This window comes from Misgurnus anguillicaudatus, chromosome 21 (genome assembly GCF_027580225.2).
Source record: "Misgurnus anguillicaudatus chromosome 21, ASM2758022v2, whole genome shotgun sequence".
Classification (NCBI taxonomy): Eukaryota; Metazoa; Chordata; class Actinopteri; order Cypriniformes; family Cobitidae; genus Misgurnus; species Misgurnus anguillicaudatus.
Genome location: NC_073357.2, coordinates 20,427,588 through 20,453,453, shown reverse-complemented (window position 1 = coordinate 20,453,453; position 25,866 = coordinate 20,427,588). Strand labels below are relative to the sequence as shown.

The following is a 25,866-nucleotide window of genomic DNA, read 5'->3' as shown; positions in this document are numbered from 1 at the left end:
TCCCTCCCCTTCGTCGGCTCACGTCTCTACAGCGACGTCACCAGGCATCGTCACCACTCCGGCTCCGCCCTGGTCGGTCGTCGTCCCGTCCTCGCCTTCGGGTTTTCCTCGCTCCTCAAGTGTCCCTCACTCCACCCTTCCAGCTCGTTGGGCTCCTCCCTCCTACGGGCGTTCACCTTGTGACTCCTCTGCTCTGGCTCCGCCTCGTAGCTCCGGTCCACCTCCTTCATCTCGGTCGGGAGACCCACCAGTTCTGCCCCGCCCCTCCGGTTCCTTGCCTCCCCCCAGGTTCTCTGCTCGCACGGCTCCACCCTGGATCCTCCAAGTGCCGTCATCGCCGTTGTCTGTCCCCAGGGTGGGTAGTAAGAACAATACTCCACCCTGGCTCCTCCCACCAGCGACTCCACCCTGGGGCTTCATCCCATTCGGTCTCTGGGGCCTGCTCCAGACCCCTGCCTAATGCCTCCGCTTCACCTTTGGACTTATTGTTTTTTACTCCCTCCCTCCCTCCACTTCGGTGTTGTTTTAGTTACGGCGCGGGACGCGCCTTGGGAGGGGGGGGGCATACTGTAAGGGTTTTTGTGTTTCATTCATTTCTGTTCATTGTTGTTCATCTTGTTTAGTAAACTTGTTACCTCATTATTAGTTTCACCTGTGCTTAATTATAGTTAAGTTCTTACACCTGTGTTTGCTTATCACTTGCCTGTATATAGTTTGCCACTGTGTGTGTGTTCTTTGTCGGTGATCGTCAATGTATGTTGTGGATTTGCTATGCTCCTCATCGTTGTATCATTAAAGTTCTAGTTTATTGTTTATCCAGTGTCTCCTCATCGTTGTGTGTGAATAATACGTGACAAACGCTGAGTTTCGCTGAATTTTCGTCAGCGAAAAAAATTAAGAAATTTGACCCTAAGCACTTAGTTCCAAACAGTTCCCACATGACTTGTATGTGACCGGAAAAGTGTTTTTTGTAAGTTTTGTCAACATTTCCGTTCACTGGGAGCGCAAAGATACATGCACTCTCTCATCCATGGCTGTTTCTCAATTCCAAGAACGCAAAGAACGGACTTGCGTCCTCGTGGAGATCAAATTTGCCAGGCGACCTCGGAAGAACGAACTCAGAAGGTTGCGAGAACACAGCGGCAACGGGCATGTTATTTCATCCGACCTTCATGTGTCAATGGCGGGGAAAGAGTTAACTAAAGGGGGCATCACTGTAAAAGTCCACTTAGGGCACCCATTTAACCAGCAGTGGCCCTGCGTGTGTTCCTGCTTAGACTACTTTTGTTTTGATTATTTAGACTTTTATGTCGACTCTTTTACAAACAGTCAAGTCACTTACTCAGAGGTTAGTAAGATTAATATCTTGTAAATTCAAATCAGAGCATATTTCATGTCTGGAATGGATCTTGAGTCTATAAGGTAACAATAATATATCAAGATAACTTTGTTTGAAATGGGTTTGGCTAAAAGAAAATGTTGGTTTCGTCTATACTACTACTAGATACTTATACTATATTGACTGGGTTAAATAGAATGTAATTTCTAAAAAGAGACTTGAATAAAATTTTCATTGACTAAAACTAGACTAAATGTCATCAGTTTTCATCGACTAAAACTAGACAAAAATAATTGGATCATGGATCATTTTGACTAAAATAAGACTAAAATGGCCAGACTTTATGTCTAATTAGCATTATCATAAATATTGAAGCATACATGTTGGCACAACAGAGATAGAACAGAATTTTACACAGTGCCACGCCAAAAATCCTAACTAAAATGGGACTAAAATTAAAACAGACATGTATGAGGCATTTCTGGAAGGTTTTAGGACATACCATAAGTTAGGGTTAGGGTTAGGGTTATGTGACTTAATCAGATGACCTGAAAATACAAATATACTTCCATTGCAGTTTTCAGAAATACTCCAAATAACCAAAAAAAACTACCTAAAAAATTAACGTGTTTCAATTGCCTATATTGGTTATGGAAATGCTGCTACTGATGTTGGGAGCTTTTGTTTTGTACTAATAGACTTACTAATTTATAATTACTGCCTGCCACTGTGAAAAGGATTTCTGCTAGTGACACTTTGGTAAATCTTTTCTGACTAAATGTCCTTTTATTTGCCTTTTTCAGATTGCTTGGATGGCCAACAACCACAGTGACCTCCATGTCTTCTCCCCTCTCCTACATATCACTCCATCTCCCCTTCCTGTTGCCTTTGTACTAGGCTCTTCTCTAAGTCCATCCTTTAACATTTTAATGAACACCACTACTGGAAACAGAAGTGTTACAGACTCCATCATGAGCAACGGCAGTGGAGCAATCGCTGGCTCTATGATCCTTGCCCTTGTCTTCCTCCTTGGTGTCCCTGGCAACCTCTTCATTATCTGGAGCATCCTGGCTAGAGCTCGTCGGCGTTCCATTACCACCCTCCTAATCCTAAACCTTGCCTATGCTGATGGTTTCCTCATGTTGCTGACACCTTTCTTCATTGTTTATTTAATTAAACGCAGCTGGATTTTTGGCGTGGCACTATGTAAAATTCTGTTCTATCTCTGTTGTGCCAACATGTATGCTTCAATATTTATAATAATGCTAATGAGTCTTCATAGGCTGGTTGCTGTAGTGTGGCCAAAACGTGTTGGTGCCTTAAGCAACCGGGGTACAGTCCTGAGGATGCTAATAGGATTGTGGATTCTTGCTCTGGGACTCTCTGTGCCCCCTTTGATTTTCAGGATGGAAAGTGACACAGTGCCAGAAATTATAGTGTGTGAATGTAAACACCCAAAACCACGATATGTAAGTTTAAATCTTTGCCAAATTATTATTTGAAATGTTTGAGTATAATAATTACAGATGGCTTAAATGTGTTTTTTATAACACTGTATTTGACTTTCTTGACCAGTACCTTGTGATGCAAAATGTTCCTACCACCCTTATTTAACTTATTGACTTATCAGTGAGAACCCTTTAGGTCAGTGGTTCTCAAACTGGGGGGCCCTGAGATGGTGCAAGGGGGTCCCAGTATAATTACATTTTATAAAAAAAAAACATTAATTTATTATAAATTCTGTGTAATTAAACCTCATAAAAATAAGGCTACTAACTAACAGCACTACATTGTTTAATATGTTTTGTTTAATTCAAATTTTAAGTTTTGTAATATTTTATGTCATACATTTTCTTTGGGGGGCCATGACGGGTTGCATCATACAAAAGGGGGGCTGCCTGCTGAAATAGTTTGAGAACCACTGCTTTAGGTGTCTTTAACATATAATATTTCTTTTAAATACTTAGAGCGAACAACAGTCATGTTACTTAAATTAAGTGATTAAAATTCTAATTTAATAAACAGTTTGTAGTTGTAACGTTACAAAACAATCTAAGGGTACTGTGTTACATTTATCTCTAACTAGTATATGCTAAAATTAAATACCTGCAAGACTATGGGTTTACTGTTACATGTTTTGGGCAAAGGGTTGGGTTATGCTTAAAGTCGCCATGAAACGGAAGTATCAATTGCCTAATTTTCCCTGTGGTGACATGTATCCGAGTAAAACCGGCCTCTGAAATGAAATAAGGCAGGGCTGGATTTGAATTTGTCCATCGAGATCTGATTGGATCATTTGAAGTTGGGTCGTGTTGGTAATTGCTAATCGCAGCGATACTCTCCCGGACCCTGCCCACCTGCCATACATTATGACTGGAAGTAAAGAGAGATCGTTTTAGGAGGGGAGGAGATTGGCATTTTTGATTAAAGATTATGAGGGCACATGAATTTTTAAAAATTAATGAAGCTCACAGAAAAATCATTTGTAAAAAATACCACAATATTACAAAATTCAATTCAATTCAATTTTATTTATATAGCGCTTTTCACCAATGTTAATTGTTGCAAAGCAGCTTTACATGAGTAGATGTAAAGGAGAACACAGAAAATCAATAGATAATATAAGCAGTAGAACATAGCGGCTAAGGTTAAACCGTACAAGCAAGCGTATTAATAGTGTTACATATACAGTAAAGTGCTAAGCTAAGCCAAAGTTGGCTGACTCTCCCTGGGACTAAAAACCCCCTAGGAAAAAAACCCGGTGGGAAAAATCCTAGAAGGACAAAAACCCTTGGGAGAGATTAATATGTATATATATATATATATATATATATATGAAGAGTTTGGTTCCAAAACGCAATAAATCCATTTTGACAAATTTCGGTAAAAACGTGTTTTCTATACCAAGAAAGTGACAAGATGAAAACCAGTATTTTCTGTTACAAACTTTCACATAGCATCTTTAGGTTATAAAAACATAAAAAATTCAAATCCATAACTTGATTTTCAAAGATTTATTATAAAAACTAATTCTTTTTTCCACAAAATGCAATAAATCCATGACAGTTTTTTATTTCAAAATGCTATAAATCTATTAAATCAATGTATAAATGTGCATTCATCTTTACCATTTTATATTTATTTAGTTGACTAGTGGTATACAATGATTAAAAAATAAACATTAATGGCATTAACCAAAACACTTACTTTGTTATATTAAGAACACAATGTTTTAGCATGAGAAGCTTGATGCTGTCTGGAGAACAAGCAACCGAGTGCCTCTCGCGGAAATTATTAGATGTTGATGGCGTACGTTTCTTTCCCGTCACAGAAAACCATCACAGGTTTGGCAATGCTATTAAAGTATTATTTTGTTTTGTTTGTTGATCACGTAGTACAAAGTAGATGAGGAAAATTAGGATTCCGTGTACTCAGCGCGCCGCCATGTTTGTTTACATTGCGTGAATGGTCCGCTGTAATATCAGAAATGGATTTATTGCATTATGTAAAAAAGGAGGAGTGGCGTTTGTCGCATTTTGGGAAAAAAGGGAGAAAAGATGACAGAATAACACGGCGGGTATTGGATTTTGCGTAAAATTAATTATTTACTTTTAACTACTGACCTGATACAATACTGATTTTGGCAGTAACTCATTTTTTTCAAAAATGGCGTTTATTGCGTTTTGGAACCAAACTCTTCATATATATATATATATATATATATATATATATATATATATACGGTAGGGATAGGAAGCGGGTAAGCGGATTAAACTGGTTCAGCCGGTGGTCGTTGGTCGAGCATCGGCTAGGCATCACGTTCAAGGACAGCCAGTAGATCAGTGGTGCGATGACCTTCACAGCAACAGGAACTGGGTCTGTTTGTGTCATTGTCCTCGGTACCGAGGACGAGACAGGGAGACAAAAACAGAGTTCTATTAGCATGGGGCCGTTCGCATGTAAAGCAAGTGTCATACATTATGGTTGTTTAAGTCAGCTCGGTTCCAGACAGGCTAACTATTGCGGCAATAGTGTATTACCCATATGAGGTGTGTGAGTGCTTTGTTCTAGACAAAATAACTACTGCGGGAAAAGTACATTTACTGGACATATTTTATGTGTATGCTTTGTTAAAGAAGAATGTCTTAAGTTTAGATTTAAATTGATCGACTGTGTCTGATACTCGAACATTATTTGGTAAATCATTCCAGAGCTTAGGGGCTAAGTAGGAAAATGATCTACCACCTTTAGACACTTTTGATATTCTAGGGATAACTAAGAGACCCGAATTTTGTGAGCGCAGTTTACGTGGTGGATTTAGGATTGCCACCTGTCCCGGTTTTACCGGGATTGTCCTTCTTTTTAATAACCTGTCCCGGGAAATGTATCAACTCTCCCGGGACACTGAATGTCCCGGTTTTCGAAAAGCTATGTTAATATATGAAATTTAGCGCGCGCACGGCAGAGAGGGAGACATTGCGTCTGTGTGTGTGTTTGCCTCATTTAGCGCATGTAAGACAGAGAGCATCCTGATTGGCCTGTTTCAGGACATCAACCAATCAATTGTCAGTGTGGGCGGGCTTTTATCTCTTCTCCCGAACCAAACTACTCAGTGTATCTAGAAACAGGAACGCCATGGCAGAGGGAGAGTGCCCCAAAAGCGAAAATATAAGACACATTTTACACCAGACTACACGAAAGTGTATCCCTGTCTTAAAAGAGTTAAAATCTTGCATGGTGTAGAGTTTGTAACAGTGACTTCAGCTTTTCCCATGGCAGGTTAAATGATTGTAAAATACATGTTGAGGTGAGTTCAACAAGTTTAATTTCATGTGCATATTTGCTAGTTGCTATTTAGACCTGTTTAAAGTTGCAATGGAATATAAATAAAAACAGTTTACATAAATAGTATAAGCAGCTTTGATAAATTGTAATCCTGATTTACATATTTTAACATAATGAACAAATAATTGGGTAACACTTTACAATAAGGTTCATTAGTTAACATATGAACTAATAATAAACTGCACTTATAGCATAAAGCAATTTTGTATCTTTGTTAATGTTAATAATACATTTATTTAAATCTTGTTAACATTAGTTAATGCACTGTGAACTAACATGACTAAACCATGAACAGCTGTATTTTTATTTACTAACGTTATCAAAGATTAACAAATGCAATTCAATTCAATTCAATTTTATTTATATAGCGCTTTTCACAATTTGTGATTGTTTCAAAGCAGCTTTACAATAATAGAAGCAGTGAAAAGCATAGAAAAACAACAGATAGCACAACATAATACACGATAGCAAAAGCAGCTAAATTTGCTGCGGCTATGAATCAACATTATAAGCATGCGTATTGCTAATGTAACGTAAAGAAGAGGGTGGTAAGTTAAGCCCAAGAAGGCTGCCTCCCCGGGTTGAAAAACCCCCTAGGAGAAAAAAAAACCCCAGGCTCAGCCGGGGAAGTAAAAAAAAGTCTTAGGAGGGAAAAACCCTTGGGAGATATATTTATATATACATTATATATACATTAGATTAGGCGGAGGTAAAGTGGGTTCTGCTGGTGGTCGTTGGTCATGTATCAGCTGGGCATCACGTTGACGGTCTGCCCAATTAGCGTAGGGGCCATTCATATGTATACACATGTACATATACACAAACAAACATACATATATATATATATATATATATATATATATATATATATACACACACATACACACACATGTACATATACGTATTGAAGATACAACGTCATCCCAGTGACAGACTCTGCACAGTTTGGTTTAGGGAGAACGAGAAAAATGCACGGGACGGCGAATGTTTTAGGAAATGGATGCAGTGACACCCTTTTAAGGACTGAAGTCCCGCCCCCGACTAGTGGGCTTAACACCACAAATCTATACCCACCGAGCTTTATTGAAATCCGGACGAGCAAGGGAGTAAAGGGGAGACGGGGATGTGACTGCGCCAGCCATCTCCCTGATGCCTGTCTGGGCTTCACAGTACTCCCCTACTCGACTCAGAAACCTCAGGTGGAGGGCCGAGCAAGTGATAACATAATGCCATACATAATTTTCAATCACTCCTCTGCGCTTGGCAATTAATGGCCCGATTCTGGGTTTTATAGGTCAAGTGTTGAAGTTTTGGCCTTGTATTGTGGTTTGTATGTGCACAAAGTAGCGTTTCTTTTCCTTATATGTAGCCTTTTCTATTTTATACGTGACATTTGTTTTTGAAAGTTTATGCCTCGGCTCATGGTTTGCTGCACATATGTAAACAAGTAAGGAGAGATTAAACATTTTCTTAAGTTTATTAATAGCATTTACCATGCTTTGAAATGTTGACGAAAATGAGGATTTAGTTTATTTATTTATCAGGTTGTACAAGCTATCTATTGTGAGATGAGTACCATTACTAAAACAGTTATGTGAATGCCTTGTTAAAGAGAAAAGTTTTAAGTCTAGATTTAAAGGTATCTAGTGTGTCTGATTCTCGGACAACGGTTGGTAAATCATTCCAGAGCTTAGGGGCTAAGTAGGAAAAGGATCTTCCACCTTTAGACACTTTTGATATTTTAGGGATAACTAAGATACCAGAGTTTTGCGAACGCAGTGCACGTGATGGATTGTATTCTGATAGTAATTCTCTAAGATATGAGGGTGCTAGGCCATTTAAGGCTTTGTAGGTGGTAAGTGATATTTTAAATTGTATGCGATAATTAACTGGTAGCCAGTGTAAAGATGCTAGAATTGGACTTATGAGGTCATACTTCTTAGATCGAGTAAGCACTCTTGCAGAAGCGTTTTGAACTAGCTGCAGCTTGTTTACCTGATTTGCATGGCATCCCCCAAGTAGCGAGTTACAATAGTCTATTCTAGAGGTCATAAAAGCATGGATAAGCTTCTCTGCGTCAGATGTAGACAGTATATGGCGTATTTTTGAGATATTTCTAAGATGGAAGAATGCTGTGCGGCAGACGTTGCCGATATGACTATCGAAGGATAAATTGCTGTCGAACATCACACCTAAGTTCCTAACCGAGGAAGATGGTACCACAGTGCAGCCATCTACGTGCAACTTGTAATCTGACATATTATGTTTGTAGCGATTCGGTTCAATAATAAGCATCTCTGTCTTATTGGAGTTGAGCTTAAGAAAGTTATGTGCCATCCAGTCACTAACATCGCTAATGCAGTCTGTTAGCTTAGAAAACGTGTGTGTTTCGCTGGGATGTGAGGAGATGTAAAGCTGGGTATCATCCGCATAGCAGTGAAAACTTATGTTATGTTTCCTGATAATGTCTCCTAGAGGTAACATATATAATGAGAACAGGATAGGACCTAAAACTGATCCCTGCGGTACACCATATTTAACCAGGGAGTGATATGACTCTTCCTCATTTACATAAACAAAGTGATAGCGATTGGTTAGATACGACCTAAACCAGGCTAACGCCTGACCACTGATACCAACATAGTTTTCTAGTCTATTGAGTAAGATTGTGTGGTCTATTGTGTCAAAGGCTGCGCTAAGGTCTAGTAATATAAGGATTGAGATTTCACCACGATCGGATGTTAACAGGAGGTAATTTGTAACTCTAAGCAGCGCTGTCTCTGTGCTATGGTGGGGCCTGAATCCTGATTGGAACTTTTCATACGTACTATTATTTGTCAAGAATGTGCGTAACTGGCTTGCCACTACTTTTTCTAATATTTTCGAAAGAAAAGGGAGATTTGAGATTGGTCTAAAGTTATTAAGCTCTCCCTGATCAAGCTGTAGTTTTTTAATCAGCGGTTTAATAACTGCTAGCTTGAAAGCTGTTGGAACGTATCCTATTTTTAGCGATGAGTTAAAGATATTTAGAACCGGGGTTGACACTACAGGGAATACTTCTTTAAAATAAATAAATTTAATTAAGTAGTTTTGTGGGAACGGGGTCTAATATACAGGACGATGATTTGGATGATGTGACTAGTTTAGAGAGCTCATCTATTGTAGTAGGTTTAAATGAATCAAGATGTTCATATGGTAATCTAGTGTTTAGTGAACTAATGGGTAGAGTGATGGCTGCTTGGGTAGTTACGATGTTTTCCCTAATAGCCGTAATTTTGTTAGAAAAGAAGTTCATGTTTGTTCTTTGTTTCTTGTCAGTTTTGCAACTGTGCTAAAGAGGAAACGAGGGTTATTATGATTTTCTTTAATAAGCGTACTGAGATAGGTAGATCTGGCCGTTTTTATAGCCTGTCTGTAGTGTTTAACACTCTCTTTCCATGCTACACGCCATACCTCTAAGTTTGTGCTTCTATAATTTCTTTCCATTTTTCTAGCTGCCTTTTTAAGAGCTGCGGTGTGATGATCATACCATGGAGCTGGCGGTTTTTCTTTGATTTTCTTTTTTCGAATGGGAGCAACGGCATCCAGTGTGTTAGAACAGACATTGTTCAGGTTTTCTATTACAGTATCTAGATCGTCACAGTTATCTGCTACATGTTTCATTTGGGACAGGTCTGATAAAGCTATCTTTAGTGGTGGAAATTATAGTTCTGGCTAGTCGGTAGCATGTTGTGGGTTGAGTAATCCTATCTAGAAGTACAGTGTATGACACAAGGTAATGGTCAGAAACTGCATCACTCTGAGGTGATATTTTGATGTCATTAATATTGAGTCCGAGTGACAGAATTAAGTCTAATGTGTGCTTACGAGTATGCGTGGGCCCTGACACGTTTTGTTTAATACCGAGAGAATTTAGAACATCCATAAATGCATGTCCTAATGCATCTTTTGAGTTATCCACATGAATATTAAAATCACCAACGATAAGAGCTTTATCTACAGTGACTACAAGCTCAGACAGGAAATTTGCTATTTCTTTAAGGAAATCTGCATGGTGGCCCGGAGGTCTATAGATTGTAGCTAAGCCAAAAGAAAGCTGTTTGTTGTTACGATCAGTTATTTCCATATTTAATAACATTAGTTCAAATGAGTTAAATTTTAGTTCAGATTTCTGGTTAACTTTAAAAATGTTGTTGTATATTGTAGCTACACCACCCCCTCTCCCCTTTAATCGAGGTTCGTGTTTATAATAATAATCTTGTGGGGTGGATTCGTTTAAACAATTGGCTGGGTCATCGATATGTCCAGGTTTTTTATCAGACATGGGTGGCAACCCTAGGTGGATTGTATTCTGATAGTAGTTCTTTAATATACGAAGGCGCTAGGCTATTTAAGGCTTTGTAGGTAGTTAGTAATATTTTTAATTGTATGCGATATTTAACTGGTAGCCAATGTAAAGATGCCAGAATTGGACTAATGTGGTCATACTTTTTAGATCAAGTAAGCACTCTTGCGGCGGCGTTTTGAACCAGCTGTAGCTTGTTTACCTGATTTGCATGGCATCCCCCGTGTAACGAGTTACAATAGTCTATTCTAGAGGTCATAAAAGCATGGATAAGCTTTTCTGCATCTGATGCAGACAGCATATGGCGTATTTTTGAGATATTTCTAAGATGGAAGAATGCTGTGCGGCAGACGCTGGAGATATGACTATCGAAAGATAGATTGCTGTCGGACATTACGCCTAAATTCTTAACCGTGGAAGATGGCACCACCGTGCAGCCATCTATGGACAACTTGTAATCTGATATACTATGTTTGTAGCGATTTGGTTCAATAATAAGTATCTCAGTCTTATTGGAGTTTAGCATAAGAAAGTTATGTGCCATCCAGTCCCTAATATCATTAATGCAGTCTGTTAGCTTAGCAAACTGGTGGGTTTCGCTAGGATGTGACGAGATGTAAAGCTGGGTATCATCCGCATAGCAGTGAAAACTTATGTTATGTTTCCTGATAATGTCTCCTAGAGGTAACATATATAACAAGAATAGGATAGGGCCCAAAACTGATCCCTGTGGTACGCCGAATTTAACCGGGGAGTGATATGACTCTTCCTCATTTACATAAACAAAGTCATAGCGATTGGTTAGATACGATCTAAACCAGGCTAACGGCTGACCACTGATGCCAACATAGTTTTCTAGTCTACTGAGTAAGATTCTGTGATCTATTGTGTCAAAGGCTGCCCTTACGTCTAGTAATATGAGGATTGAGATTTCACCACGATGGGATGTTAATAGGAGGTCATTTGTAACTCTAAGCAGCGCTGTCTCTGTGCTATGGTGGGGCCTGAATCCTGATTGGAACTTTTCATATGTCTTATTATTCGCTATGAATGTGCATAACTGGCTTGGCACTACTTTTTCTAATATTTTAGAGAGAAAAGGTAGGTTTGAGATAGGTCTAAAGTTATTAAGATCTCCCTGGTCAAGGTTTGGTTTTTTAATGAGCGGTCTAATAACTGCTACTTTGAAAGCTGTTGGAACGTGTCCTAATTCTAGAGATGAGTTAAAGATATTTAGTACCGTGTCTGACACTACATGAAATACCTCTTTTAGTAATTTTGTGGGAATGGGGTCTAGTATACAGGACGATGATTTGGATGACATTACTAATTTAGAGAGCTCTTCTATTGTAGTAGGTTTAAATGACTCAAGGTGTTCGTATGGTAATCTAGAGGTAAATGTACTATTGGGTGTAGTGGTGGCCGCTTGCGTAGTTTCAATGTTTTCCCTAATAAACATAATTTTGTTAGTAAAGAAGTTCATGAAGTCATTACTATTGTGTTGGAGTTTACTATTTGTTTCTGTTTGTTCTTTGTTTCTAGTCAGTTTCGCAACTGTGCTAGAATAGGAAACGAGGGTTGTTATGATTTTCTTTAATAAGTGTACTGAGATAGGTAGATCTGGCGGTTTAATAGCCTGTCTGTAGTGTTGAACACTCTCTTTCCATGCCGAACGCCATACCTCTAACTTTGTGCTTCGGTAGTTTCTTTCCATTTTTCTGGCTACTTTTTTAAGGGCTGCAGTACGATGATCATACCATGGAGCTGGCGTTTTTTCTTTGATTCTCTTTTTTCGAATGGGAGCAACGGCATCCAATGTGCTAGTGCAAACGTTGTTCAGGCCCTGATACATTTTGTTTAATACCGAGAGAATTAAGAACATCCATAAACGCACGTCCTAATGCATCTTTTGGGTTATCCACATGAATATTAAAATCACCAACGATAAGAGCTTTATCTACATTGACTGTGAGTTCAGATAGGAAGTCGGCTATAAGAAAATCTGTGTGGAGGCCATCTCTCTTTAGCAGGTCAGGTCTTCCCCAGAAATGTTTCCAATTGTCTATAAACCCTACGTTATGCTGAGGGCACCACTTTGACATCCAGCCATGAAGAGACACTAATCTACTGTAAGTTTCATCCCCCCGGTAGGCGGGGAGGGGACCAGAGCAAATTACATTGTTTGACATTGTTTTTGCAATTTCACACACCTCTTTAAATGTATCTTTGGTAATCTCCGACTGGCGGAGTCTGGTGTCATTCGTGCCAGCGTGAATAACAATCTTAGAAAACTTACGTTTAGCATTAGCCAGCACTTTAAGTTTGGATCTAATGTCAGACGCTCTGGCTCCCGGTATACAATCGACTATGGTGGCTTGTGCCTCAATGTCAACGTTCCTGAGTATAGAATCTCCAATAACCAGGGCACCTTTAACGTCTCAGCCGGTGTATTGCTGAGTGGAGAAAATCTGTTTGATATTAAAACAGGAACGTTATTTGTATGCCGAATGTGACTAGGCCGCCTGACAGTCACCCAGTTAGTCAGCCGCCTTGACTCTGAGGTCGGAACCGAGCCATGTGTATTACGCGTAACACTAGGCGCACCCGAACCAGTGTTTGTAACATTAACATTAGCGGTCTTACTGTCCTCAACTAGCGTTCGGATGCGCGCTTCTAGTTCTGCAACCTTCTCCGTCAGCCTTACTACTACAATACACTTAGAACATGTAAACCCCTCTATGCTGACCGAAGAAGCTAAACTGTACATGTGGCAAGTAGTGCAGGTTACAATGACAAGCTGAGTCTTACCGTTGTCATGCTGGGTGATGGGGTCTCCGTTCGCCCGAACGCTGTCCGTGAAGCTGCATCGAGACGGGTGTTCGCTCGCAACACGCCTCGGCCGCCTACGACGGTCTGTGGTCAGGGTGATGTTAGGCACACTGACTCTGCGAAGGCCGGGTATCAGCTCATTCACAGCTTCCCGATCTGGTGTGGACAGATCAGAAAAGCATACATCGCATGAATCCGCCATTAGATCGCCAACGAATGAAGGTTTAAGTAAACAGACGGTAAGAAAAGCTAGATTTAGCCGGCACCTGCTGGTTATGCTAGCGGGCTATATGCTAGCGGGCTATATGCTAATACTGGGTGTTACGAGTGATAAAATCGTATCGCTTAGTAATACAATTCAGTAATCGTCAAGGTAAAGTATTCCTAAGATAAACTAATAAGTTATATTATATAGATAGTAATAAGATAGTGAAAAAATAGGATTTAGCTAATAATCTCAACGGAGCTCCAAACTTGCGACTCCTCGTCTCTCTCTCTCAGCGTCTCTCGCTGTTTTTTGTTTTTTGTTTTTTATTAACAAATTACAGTTTTTTTTTACTTTTCATTGCGACTTTAAGTAAAATTACACACAGTGGCGGTTGGTGCTAAAAACAATTTGGGGGGCGCAAACAAACTCAAAATCAAACTTTTACTGTAGTAATGCGGGACTGTAAATAGCCATTTATCAGGTGATAGATATAATTGGTGCTTAGCTAAAATGCTGAAAATGTTACAGTTGAAGTGAACTGTTATAGCACAAAATAAATGTACTATGAATCTGTAATGAACTAACCAATGTAATCACAAACACACACCAGACGATAGACTTTTACAATCTCCGTAATTTTTTTATGAACAGCATTGTAAAGAGTCTGTCACAGTCAGTTATTATTATCTGCCATTTCATGTTTTAATTGTTTTTGTTCACATGTCCATTTCTAATCATAAACTTACAAAACGAGCATACAAGGCAAAATGTGTTTATTTATTTGTGAAGAGAACAGATACTGTGCATCCCTTTACACGTTCATGAAGCAGATGAATGAATGTTTTTTCTCTCACCGTGACAGCAGATGCAATAAAACACACAAGCTTTATGCTGAACAGGCAAATATGAACAAATCAAATAACAAAATACTGCGGTGATAAAATATCAATAAACGTGTAAAAACCGGAATTGACATTAGATTTTGTGTCTTTACCTTAGACAGGCGTCTTGTTGGAGCGCTCCTGTAGTGTTTAACTTCAGCAGCGATGCGCAGACCAATCAGTGTATGACATCAAAATATTGCGAGAATGTTTAGAACCCAGGGCGTCATTTGAGCAACACACTGCCACCAACTGGACATGACTAAGAATTACATTTAGGCAAGTTCTATGGGCAATCTGCCAAAATGGCATTCAGACTTTTACTTTTTCCTTCTTAAAACTTTTCTGTCAAACACTTTTCGGTTAACGTGACTGAACAAACACAAAAAGAGACACTAAAGTTGCTTAATCACAGGTTTCTTTTTGCTTTTATAGCAATAGCACAAGCACATTTTATCCCTCACAACGGACTAACTTACATTCAGTCCAAAAGCTCATTCTGCACGCTTCTTGAAGTTATCTTAAACACAGTGGTTTTCTCGTGGGTGCTTTTTAAAACTCTATAACAATAAAACTCTACCAACAAACTTGACCAAGCCACATAAAATACCGGATTATATGAGCTCTCGCTCTCATTATGTCCACGCAACACAAGCTCAAATGCGCCACAAAATTTCGTGCAGTCTATAACGCATTCAGACTTTAAAACAGCAAACAGGGAAAAAATAAAACTCAGGACTTACATGATATTCACCTAGTCAATTCGGTTTGCCATAAGAAGTGGTGGAGCACACTTCATTTGACTTCATTGATCAATCTGGTCCAAGCTTCTTAATCCTTTATTTATTATACATGCCTTGTAAAGGGTGATTTTGTATAAATAAAATTGTAAAATTTTCCTTCATCTCAAGATATTTCACTTGCTTTCAGCATACTGTAGCTAACACACCAATCTGCAACGCGGTTATGAGACTCTGAGAATGATCCAATCACATGAGGTCAAAGACATAAAAAACAATATTGATTCGCTTACAACATAAGTGGGAGGGTTTGGGGCGCACAGTCCTATGCCCCAGGGTGGATCTGAAACCAGCCAATTAGAGCTCAGCCTCAGGTCACATGTTTGTACCCTTTTTACTGATCTAAATAGACACTCAGTAGGGGTGCGTTCCAGACACACAAACATGACACACACATACGAACTCAGTTTTGAGTTTTAATTTTTTTAAATATGAGTACAGCTAAATGCTTTTATTTTTTATTAATTTGCACTATATATGTAACTTTTTGGTAACATGTTAAAGTAGCTTTCCTCTCTGGCCAACTTTAAGGGGGCACGCCCCCTACTGACCAGTGGCCACTGATTACACTTATTAATTAAGTGCCAGTACTTTAAATGTAATTACAATGCACCAACATGTAATCACATAATAAGTAAATTGTATACATAGAAGTACATCGAAGTTAAGGCCACTTAATATAAGGTATGAACAAAATTACATATTGTGCCTTAAACGATAATTTTTTAAAATAAATTAATATATAATTTACAAAATTATTTATTTATTAATTCATTCATTTTAGGTGGTGTTGCAGTACTGCATGGAAACTGTGCTGGGCTTCTTGATGCCATATGGGGTGATCATATGTAGTTATGTGTGTATCCTGCGCAGAATTCGCAAGACCCGTTTTCGAAGACGCATTCGCAGTGAGAAACTAATCCTGGTGATTGTCATCTCCTTCGGTCTTTTCTGGCTACCATACCACATTATAAATATGGTGCAGGTATGTGTGTCACATAATAATAACTTAAGATGGGAAAAAACGCCTAAACAGAATATTTCTGGCAACATCACTTTTGAAAAATATAAACTTGTTTACTGATGAAAATACATAAAGATAAAGATAAAAACAAGTACATAAACATAAAGATACAATTATACATTTTGTAAAGATATTTGCTGTAATCCAATTCAAGGGAATGTTTTGCTTGCACAGGTCACTGCTGCTTTATTTCCAGATGCTTCCCCTGCAAAAGTAAGGTGAGCAACTTAAACAGTCACACAAACACAACAAAAAATATAGTGGTTTATTTTAGAGTGTTTAATACGAGTTTCCTCAGATAAAGTGTCACTATGTGGTACTGATGTGCAGATTGCGGGAATATCCACAGACCAATTACAGCTAATATTTAGGGATTTTTATTCAAAATTGGGCGTTTCCATTACTCATTTTTGATGCCGAACTTTAAAAGGCGCATAAAATCATGGTGATGGAAAATGGCCTGTAATGCAAATATTAACTGCTCTATACTCTATATCAGGGGTCTCCAACCTTTTTATGAGCAAGGGCTACCACAATGGATAAAACAATCTGAAGGGCTACTTTTTGATATAGTCTACTTAAAACTTTTTTGTTTTATTTTATTTTATTTGACTTGTTTATATGTTTTAGTATTGTTTAAAATTGTAACATACGTAAACCAAGCCAAGCTAATATAAAAAAATATGTAATGAATAAATATTACAGTTGAGACTATTAATAGAATGTGCTTTGGCGGGCACCTCACAGACTCTGTGCGGGCTACCTGGTGTCCGCGGGCACCACGTTGGTGACCCCTGCTCTATATGAATGTGTTTGAAATGTATTTTTCAACAGACAAAATATTTTGCAGACAAAACAATATGTGCATCACGGGGGTCCGTTTCTTAAAGCAGAAATAATAGAGGTGAAATTGATTCAAGATGAAATTGAAAAGGGATCATTAAAAAGCAAACAAAAGGAAAGAAAAGTACTGGCCATGAATCAAGTGCAGTGTATGTAGATGCAATGGCTGTATGTTTAGGAAGTTGCAGTGACAGAAACTGTGACATTTCAGTTATGCTATTAAGAAAATTTAGCAAATCTTCTGCAGGTCGGGTGATAAAAAAATACTTATTTTGATTAATTGCAGGTGGGGCGAGGGTGGATGAGATAAATTATCAGTAGCTGGGTTTCCATCCGAAAGTGAAGCGAATCTTTTCATATTCGCAAAAAAAGAAAAACAAATGCGAATTAGGAGCGTTTCCATCAAATTGTTGGAGCAAATGATGTGGTATTCGTAACTTAGTAACCAACAGTAAACAAAACAAGACACGCTTGTTAAATGGAGACAGGACTGCATGTAGTAACAAAGGGGCAAATTATTAATTTATTAGCAGTGAATTTCAGAAAAGCAACCGTTACATTTCAAGGTAAGAATGAAACTACAATGATTGTATGTTCAATTTTTCAATTCAATTGAAATTGAATTGAATTGAATTGAAATGATTGTATGTCTAAAAAGAAATAAATCTTAATTTTCTAATGTACTTAACTGACATGTGAGAACCTCGATGACGTATGCGGTCGAGCAACGCGACTTGCGGAGAATGCACCCGAAAACATGCTCCACTTATTCAGCAACCACGATTCCGGGCTTCCGAAAAAAAGCTGTCAACGACCGCTAATTATATCCATCTCGTCATGCACGCCGAGTTGCATCGCTGTGATACGCATTTCAGTTGCGACCAACTTTTGCCGAATCCCGTAGGAAGGACGGCAAAAACATCAACAAATGCGTTTCTCTGTTCCTCTTTTAAAATCAATGCTCTGTCGATATCTTTAAGAACAGACTCAATGTCAGAATCCACACATCTGAATTCTACAGCAGCAGCCATTTAGTTGTAAACAGATTCAACACACGTGCTCTTTGGTGACGTGGTTCATTACGTTACTGTTGATTATCTGTCCATCATCGTATAAAGCCCGCCCTGACAATTTGATTGGTTCGACCAGCTTTGGGTCTAGCATAGTAGCTCCTCAACGCAGAAACCCCAGACCGATCTTCCCATTCTCAAAATCTTGTGGGCGGGGCTAAGATCGGCTGGCACCCAGGCTAAGGATTCATGGTCTCGAGTACGAAATTGCAGACCGGATTTAACCGCTCATTTGCACGACGCGTTTTTAATACAATGCGCATTATCCTCCGAAGTCTAGCAGCTTCGCGTCAAGTCAAACACAACTTCAGAACGTCCTCGAGAATGCGCAGGTCATTAGACATGAGAGATAGAGAGAGAGAGAGAGAGAGAGAGAGAGAGAGAGAAGAATAAAGGTCTGACATCAGGTACCCAGGTCAGGGAAGCTAGAAGACAATAAACGTGTCAAAAGTATGACATGGCACTCATCTCATTATATGCTCATTTAAACTAGATATATAGTTTAATAAAATAATGTATGTTACCAGCAATACATCAATTACAACCCTACTATAGTGATTGTATTTACAAGCTGCTGACCACCTTCAAAAGTGCATAACTCACATGTAAAATCATTAAATAATTCCATAAATGTTTCTTAGTTTAAAAAGGCTTTTTATTTTATTAACTTTTTGTTATTGCACTTTAATTGTAAAGATGTTCCTACAATTAAAAACAACTAGCTTGAGATTTATATTCCCTTGTCATTTTTGAACTATACTAGAATCCTCCACCTCTCCCCGCTGTAAAAAAAGTAAATGATTTACTTTTTACTTTTACTTGAGTAGATTCTTAGACCAGTAACTTTACTTTTACTTAAGTAAAATATTATTAACTCTTTCCCCGCCAGCATTTTTTATGATTTTCACAAAATTTTAATGCCTTCCAGAAAATGCTCCTTTTTAAATATATAAATATACAATATTAGAAATAAAAGAACAGACCCTCTGCTTTCAAACAAAAAAATCTGTTTCATCCTACCTTCATGTGTTCTGTTTTTATCATCTCTCAAATATGTGTAGGTTTCATCAAAAACACAAAATTTGGAGCAAAAAGCTGAGATAATTCAATTTTTCTGAAGGACTTTTGATAGAGATCAGATGCAGAGCGATCTTTAAAACATACACAGATATACAGCTGTTTGCCCTAGGGCAATACTTCCGGGTTTTATAAGTTGCGGAATAGCGCAACCTGGTGGATAATAGCAGTATTGCAGATTGACGAGATAACTCGTCAATGGCGGGGAAAGGGTTAAAGTAACTTTACTTTTACTTGAGTACAATATTTTAGTACTTTTTCCACCTCTGCCCTAAACTCAATACTGAGCACAGAAGAAGGAATGTAGCATTTTTTAAGCAGGCACTAACAGCAAAGACATTAGACGTTGAGCCCCATATATAGAAAATACAACTTTAGCGGAAAAAGGTATATGAATGTGTTTTAAATGTATTTTTTAACAGACAAAATATTTTGTAGACAAAAAAATATGTTTTGTTTAATAAATAAATGTTCATTTAAAAGCAGCATACTGTATGTTCAGTGTATTATGTAACATGCAGATTAGCTCTAAAGCCACCAAATCTGCTTTTGGAAATAAACTAGAAATGATCTATTAATTGTATCATCTATTAATCTATTGATTGTATCATAAGGCTTAAAACTAAGAATAAGAATAGTTGTAATGTGATAATCAGGTACGGGTCGAGTGTGGGTATCTAAATCTGAGAAAATGATGGTGAGGGTGGGGTGTATTATATATTTGAAGCAGCGGATTCGGGTGACAATTGAGGGATCTGTGCATCTTAACTATTTGGACATGGCTATTTTTTGTCTTATTAAACAAGTCAATTTACTTTTTCTCTGACAGACTGGATAAAATCTGGACATCATTCCGGGCCCTTGCCTCTACTGTGGCATTTGTCAGTAGCTGCATTAACCCTGTCCTTTACACCTTTGCCGGAAAGTCTTACATTCAACGTGAGGGTCTAGCCTTTATGGCACGGCTGTTTGAGGGCGCAGGGCTGGAGTCAACATTGAGGATACGGCGGAGCAATCAGAACAGTCAGGATCGAGAGAAGGAGACAGATGAGAGAGAAAGTTTTAAAGACAAAAACTCAGATTCCAGCGCTACCGTTAATGCCAACTTAAATATTAAAGTTGTGCAACTTAAAACTGAGAATGAAAATAAATAAATTGCTGTAAGGGTTTTGTCTTGTGTTTGTTTTGTTGTCAGGTCTATTATTTTGATATCCTGTTCTGTTTTCAGTCTTTTATTTTGAAATATGGTCATGCCACAATTCCCTTTGTACTTCCTGTTTGTTCAATATAAATCTGGTTCACTAGTATCATATCACTGCGAAGTATTGAATGTGTCAAGCTGCATTACCAAGCATTCTTTGTTTATTGCCTTAATTCCTGATTTGTTTCTTGTTCTTGTTCTGGATTTTGACCTGTTGGCTGTTATGTGGATTACGATATTGGATTGCCCTATTTTGGATGTGTTTGCTAGCCTATGTGGAATTAATAATAAACCTCCTTGCGCATGGATTCATCTCTCTCTCTTGCTTTGTGTAAGCAGCCCAAGTTACAGAATACTTCGGCGTACCAGAATCCAGCGGAGGTTTGTGAATTCCTGCCGGCAACATGAATCCAGCGTTTGCACTGTTTGAGCTACGCCAGGACAACCGCCCGATTGAGAATTACGTTGAAGACTTCCTGAAATTAAGTGATAAGGTAGGATTTATTGATGTGGCGCTCAAGGATGTATTTTGTAATGGCCTTAATGAGTATTTAAGCCAGCGTATGCCACATAATGCCTCAACCTGGAATTTGGAGTGATACATAGACTTTGCTTTACTTATGAGTGGATCTCCCTTCACTGTGGGTGTTGTGGATGAGAAAACAAAGACTGTTCACAGTGCGCCAACCCATGTTATGCCTGTTTTGCCAAAATCGGCTAAAGTCATGCCTGTCTCTAAGATGGCCACCACCATGCCTATCTCTAAGATGGCCGCCACCATGCCTGTCTCTAAGAGGCTATTACGTTACCTGCACCTGTTTATAAGATGGCTACCACCTTACCTGCACCTGTTACCAAAAGAACCATCGCCACCACCACACCTGCCTTGAAGGGGCTGTTGTTACCCCTGCACCTGCTATCAAGATGGCCTCATACCTGCACCCGAGCCACTTCACAAGATGGCTGTCACACCTACCTCTCCAGTTCACCCCTTAACTCGACGAGTGAGGTCAAGTCTGCTGGATACCCAGATGGTGTCAGTACGGACATCCAGGATCTCACATCAAGTTTCATCCTGTTCTGTGGTTCCTACGGCAACTGAGGTATGTCCTGTAAACTCTGTGCTTCCTGCATTTGCCATGGCCCTGTGGTGTGTGTGGTCTGCTTTCTGCTCTTCTGTTTTCTGTGTTCCTCAAGCCCTTGTGTCTGAATCATCTGATGCACCTCCTGTCATGGCTAGAAGGTTCAAACCTGTGTCGCCTGAATCGCCTGGCTTACCTGAATCGCCTGGCTTACCTGAATCGCCTGGCTTACCTGAACCGCCTGAATTGAATCGCCTGACTTACCTGAACCGCCTGGCTTAACTGAACCGCCTGAATCGCCTGGCTTACCTGAACCGCCTGGTTTACCTAAGTCGCCTGTTTCACCTGAGTTGCCTGTTTCACCTGAGTCGCCTGTTTCACCTAGTTCACCTGAGTCGCATGTTTCGTCTAATTCACCTGAGTCACCTGTTTCATCTGATTCACCTGAGTCGTCTGATTCACCTGATTCGTCTGAGTCGTCTGGTTCACCTGAGTTTGATTCACCTGAGTCGTCTGGTTCACCAGAGTCTAATTCACCTGAGTCGTCTGGTTCACCTGAGTCGTCTGCTGCACATGAGTCACCTGCACTTCATGTTTCAGTTGGAAGTTCCGAATCTGAGTCCCCGGAGCTTATTGACCCGACCACGTCTGCTGAGCCTACGTTTCCTGAGGTTTCTGTCACAACCATAGGGCCTGTTTCTGAGTTTACTGTTTCCAAGGTACCTGTTTGTCATGTAGAGGCCAAGATGGTTACTCCTGACTTCCCTGTGTCCTGTAGGTCAGCTAGTGTGGTCACTCCCAAATTCCATGGACTCTCTGCCCTTGCCAAAATGACTGTGTATTACTCTGAACTCCTTGCCCTGAACTCTCCGTACTCTCTGCCTGGATCAATATGAACTATTGAACTCTTTGTATACTCTTCTCTTGCCAACCTGTGTCTTGATAACCTGTCTGTGCCAGCCTCTCTTTCCACTATCTCTGTCTGCAGGTCTAGAGCGCCTCCAGCACCATCCTAGTGTCCAATGTCACCAGTACTCTGTTCGGCAGAAGCTCCCCCAAGTTTTTTTTTGGGGGGTAGTACCCGGACGCATGGAGGAGGCAGAGGACACCGAGGAGGAAGCCGAGGTGTTCAATGGTCCATGCCTGCCCCATGACCCAGGTCCACGTCTGCGTCACGACCCAGGTCCACGTCTGCCTCACGATCCAGATTCACGTCTGCCTCATGACCCAGATCCACGTCTGCCTCATGACCTAGGTCCACGTCTGCCCCATGAACCTGAACTGTCCTGGCCACACGACCCAGGACCACCTCTGTCCTCTAGACTAACCCTGCCTTTACCACAAGGTCCTGGCCCACCCACCCATGGACTCTGTATATGTTTATGTTTTGTTGGGCTCCTGGAGTTGCCCTTTAGAGGGGGGGTTCTGTAAGGGTTTTGTCTTGTGTTTTGTCTTGGGTCTTTTATTTTGATATCCTGTTCTGTTTTCAGTCTTTTATTTTGAAATATGGTCATGTCACACTTCCCTTTGTACTTCCTGTTTGTACAATATAAATCTTGTTCACTAGTATCACTGATAAGTATTGTATGTGTCAAGCTGCATTACCAAGCGTTCTCTGTTTATTGCCTTGTTTCCTGTTCTGTTCTTGTTCTGGATTTTGACCTGTTCCCTGTTATTTGGATTACGATATTGGATTGCCATATATTTTGGATGTGTTTGCTAGCCTACGTGGAATTTATAATAAACCTCCTTGCACATGGATTCATCTCTCTCTTGCTTTGTGTAAGCAGCCCACGTTACAATTGCTGAGGGCTGTTGGTAAGAAAATTTAACCTACAGTGATAGTGTTGAACCAGATTCTAGTTTGCATTGTTTTGAATGTCTTTTATAAATTCAGAGACTTATAAAATGTATTTTGGGTAAACTGAACAATGCTGTTATGTGGGTGTAACACGGGAACAGAAGGGTAAGTACTCAATATATTGTAATCAACAAATGTTTAAGTAAAGCCTAGGTTCGGCTCTAGGAGGATTTTAGAATAATAAAAGAATTGGGATAAAGTATATTCAATTAATTAACAGCCGGCAATTTTATTACAAATACAAATTTTAAATGAACAATTCCCACAATGTAAATGAAATCACAATGGTCTCAATTCACAATGGATTCATACTCAACACAAAGAACAAACTTGATATTGAACCCAAAAATTGTCCAGAGTAAAGTCTCAATAGTCCTCCTTTATGTGTGTGTGTATGGGTGTAATGTTCAAATGTGGATGTGTAAAGGCCTTTTTGTGTTACTTTTTCTACCCAGGTAGTGTTTGTGTGCTTATCTCAAGTTCAACAGATCCGCATGGAATCGCGATGGCTCTTTGAATCAAAGATCAGGCACTGGCTCGCCGTTCAACCGTAGATCAACAGAATCGACATTCAAAAAAACCAATCTGCACAAAATAAGTCATATTAAACATTTCTTGCTGTTAACAATATATACTTTGACATCTTATATCAGGTGCACAGAATGTCCATGAGTTCAATTGTTAATCCAACAATGTTAACATAGGCACACTTAACCACATAAAAGTGCCTGAATATATTATCTTACTGCACAACATCTTATTTTTCCTTTTCTGTTCTCATTTACATAAAAATGATGATGCAAACATTCAATTTAAACAGATTAATTAATGTTGTACATAAATTAATAATATTTAAATCTCTCACACATATAAAAATACAGTTTTTATCATCATAAACAACTCTGATTGTTTTTTTTATGACAACAACTAGTGAAAGATAATGTCAATTAGGCCCAAAGTAATGCATGAATCAGCAAAACTCACCAGAGTTCTCAAAAACAAAAGCACTCACAATGAAGCATTGACTGTTTCAGAGATGAGATGCAACATCAACCTGAGCAATCAACAAGAGTCTTAGTAAACATCACAGCATGAAAAGAGGTGTATCCGTACTAGGAAACTCCTGTAAACACTACTGATTTTCGGAAGTATCTACTAGTTCCACTGAGGGTAAACTACTAATTCCACCAAGTTAGGAAACTCCCGTAATGATACCAAAACCCCATTCACACAGACCTCTGGTCCCAGAAAATACCCGTAAAATTGCCAGACAAGCGTCTGTGTGAACAAAAACTTGTTCCGTTAATCATCTGGGATCGTTGCCGGAAAGAGGACCTAGTAAGATACGCGGGTAACCCTCTGTGTGAACAAGAAGCCGCAAGAATGCCGTAATGGGCGTGTCGAAGATCACACCACAAGTTATGGTTCAACTCCTAACAACGAGAGATAACATGCATATAAACATTCACCACGAGAAATGTTGCAAACAAGATTGAAGCAGTTATCAGGAAATGATAAATGAGACGCATAAACAATGACGCACGTGCCGTAGTGAGGACGCGCGTGTCATGGCAACATGAAGTTGGTTCAACTCTTTAAAATGAGGGATTTACAACATTCACGACGAGAAATGGCAGCAAACTGGACTGAAGCAGATATCAGGTAAGTTAGCTCGTTACTTACTGCGTTGAAACGGAGATCATTCAGCAGCATAAAAGAATATCGCGTCACGTGCTCATTTGAGCTATAATAAACGAAAATACCCGCACGTCAACCCAACAAGATAATATCGTTCAGCTCCTCAAAATGCGGGTTTTAAATGCATATAAACAATCACGATGAGAAATGTCTGAAAACTGTATCAAAGCAGAAATCAGGGAGCTCGTCAAATATCCACTCTGAAGCTGAGATCATTCACCAGAATAGAACTGTGCGTTCACGCGCTCCTTTGTAATAATAATAAATAATATGCAAACTTCAGACGCTGCGTAGAAGAGAGGGCGGGACTTTCAACCGGTCACGTGTCTTTCCGGGACCATCACATATGCCGGGTTAACTTGGCAGTGTGAATGAATAAAATATCAAGCGGTCCCGTAAAATTCCAGGATGCCTGTGCCGTGTATCTTACGGAATATGTGTGTGAAAAGGGCTCAATTCGGATGTATCTTGCTGAGGGGGATATCCCCGTGGTATATGCAGCCATTTGTTGGCAAAATAATCCCATTGAAGATTTTGTCAGGGGACATTTTCACACCTACAGAGGTACTGGAATTTCACACCTTTGCACAATTCTAGTGTCCCCATTGGTGTTTAATCTCAACACTGATTGGTTGCTTTTAAAACCCCCTCCCAAAACTCTGACAACTATTGGGACAGTACTTTGAAATTTTGCAGTTGAGATGATTTGATTGGTTCACTTTGTATTAAGCCCAACCCAGGCCCTCATAGCTTAGTGACTTGA

At 39.4% G+C, this 25,866-nt stretch overlaps 1 protein-coding gene across 1 annotated transcript in view; it reads left to right on the top strand.

The window, feature by feature from the left end:
- The window catches only part of ltb4r2a (leukotriene B4 receptor 2a), a 54,122-nt gene extending 30,895 nt beyond the window's left edge, over positions 1 to 23,227 (top strand). The window contains exons 2-5 of the mRNA XM_073859797.1: positions 2,143 to 2,808; positions 16,032 to 16,232; positions 16,446 to 16,489; positions 20,091 to 23,227. Coding sequence (XP_073715898.1) covers positions 2,152 to 2,808; positions 16,032 to 16,232; positions 16,446 to 16,489; positions 20,091 to 20,415 — 1,227 coding nt within the window. The 5' untranslated portion in view covers positions 2,143 to 2,151 and the 3' untranslated portion in view covers positions 20,416 to 23,227. The remainder of the gene's footprint in view (positions 1 to 2,142; positions 2,809 to 16,031; positions 16,233 to 16,445; positions 16,490 to 20,090) is intronic.
- The last annotated feature ends 2,639 nt before the right edge of the window (positions 23,228 to 25,866 follow it).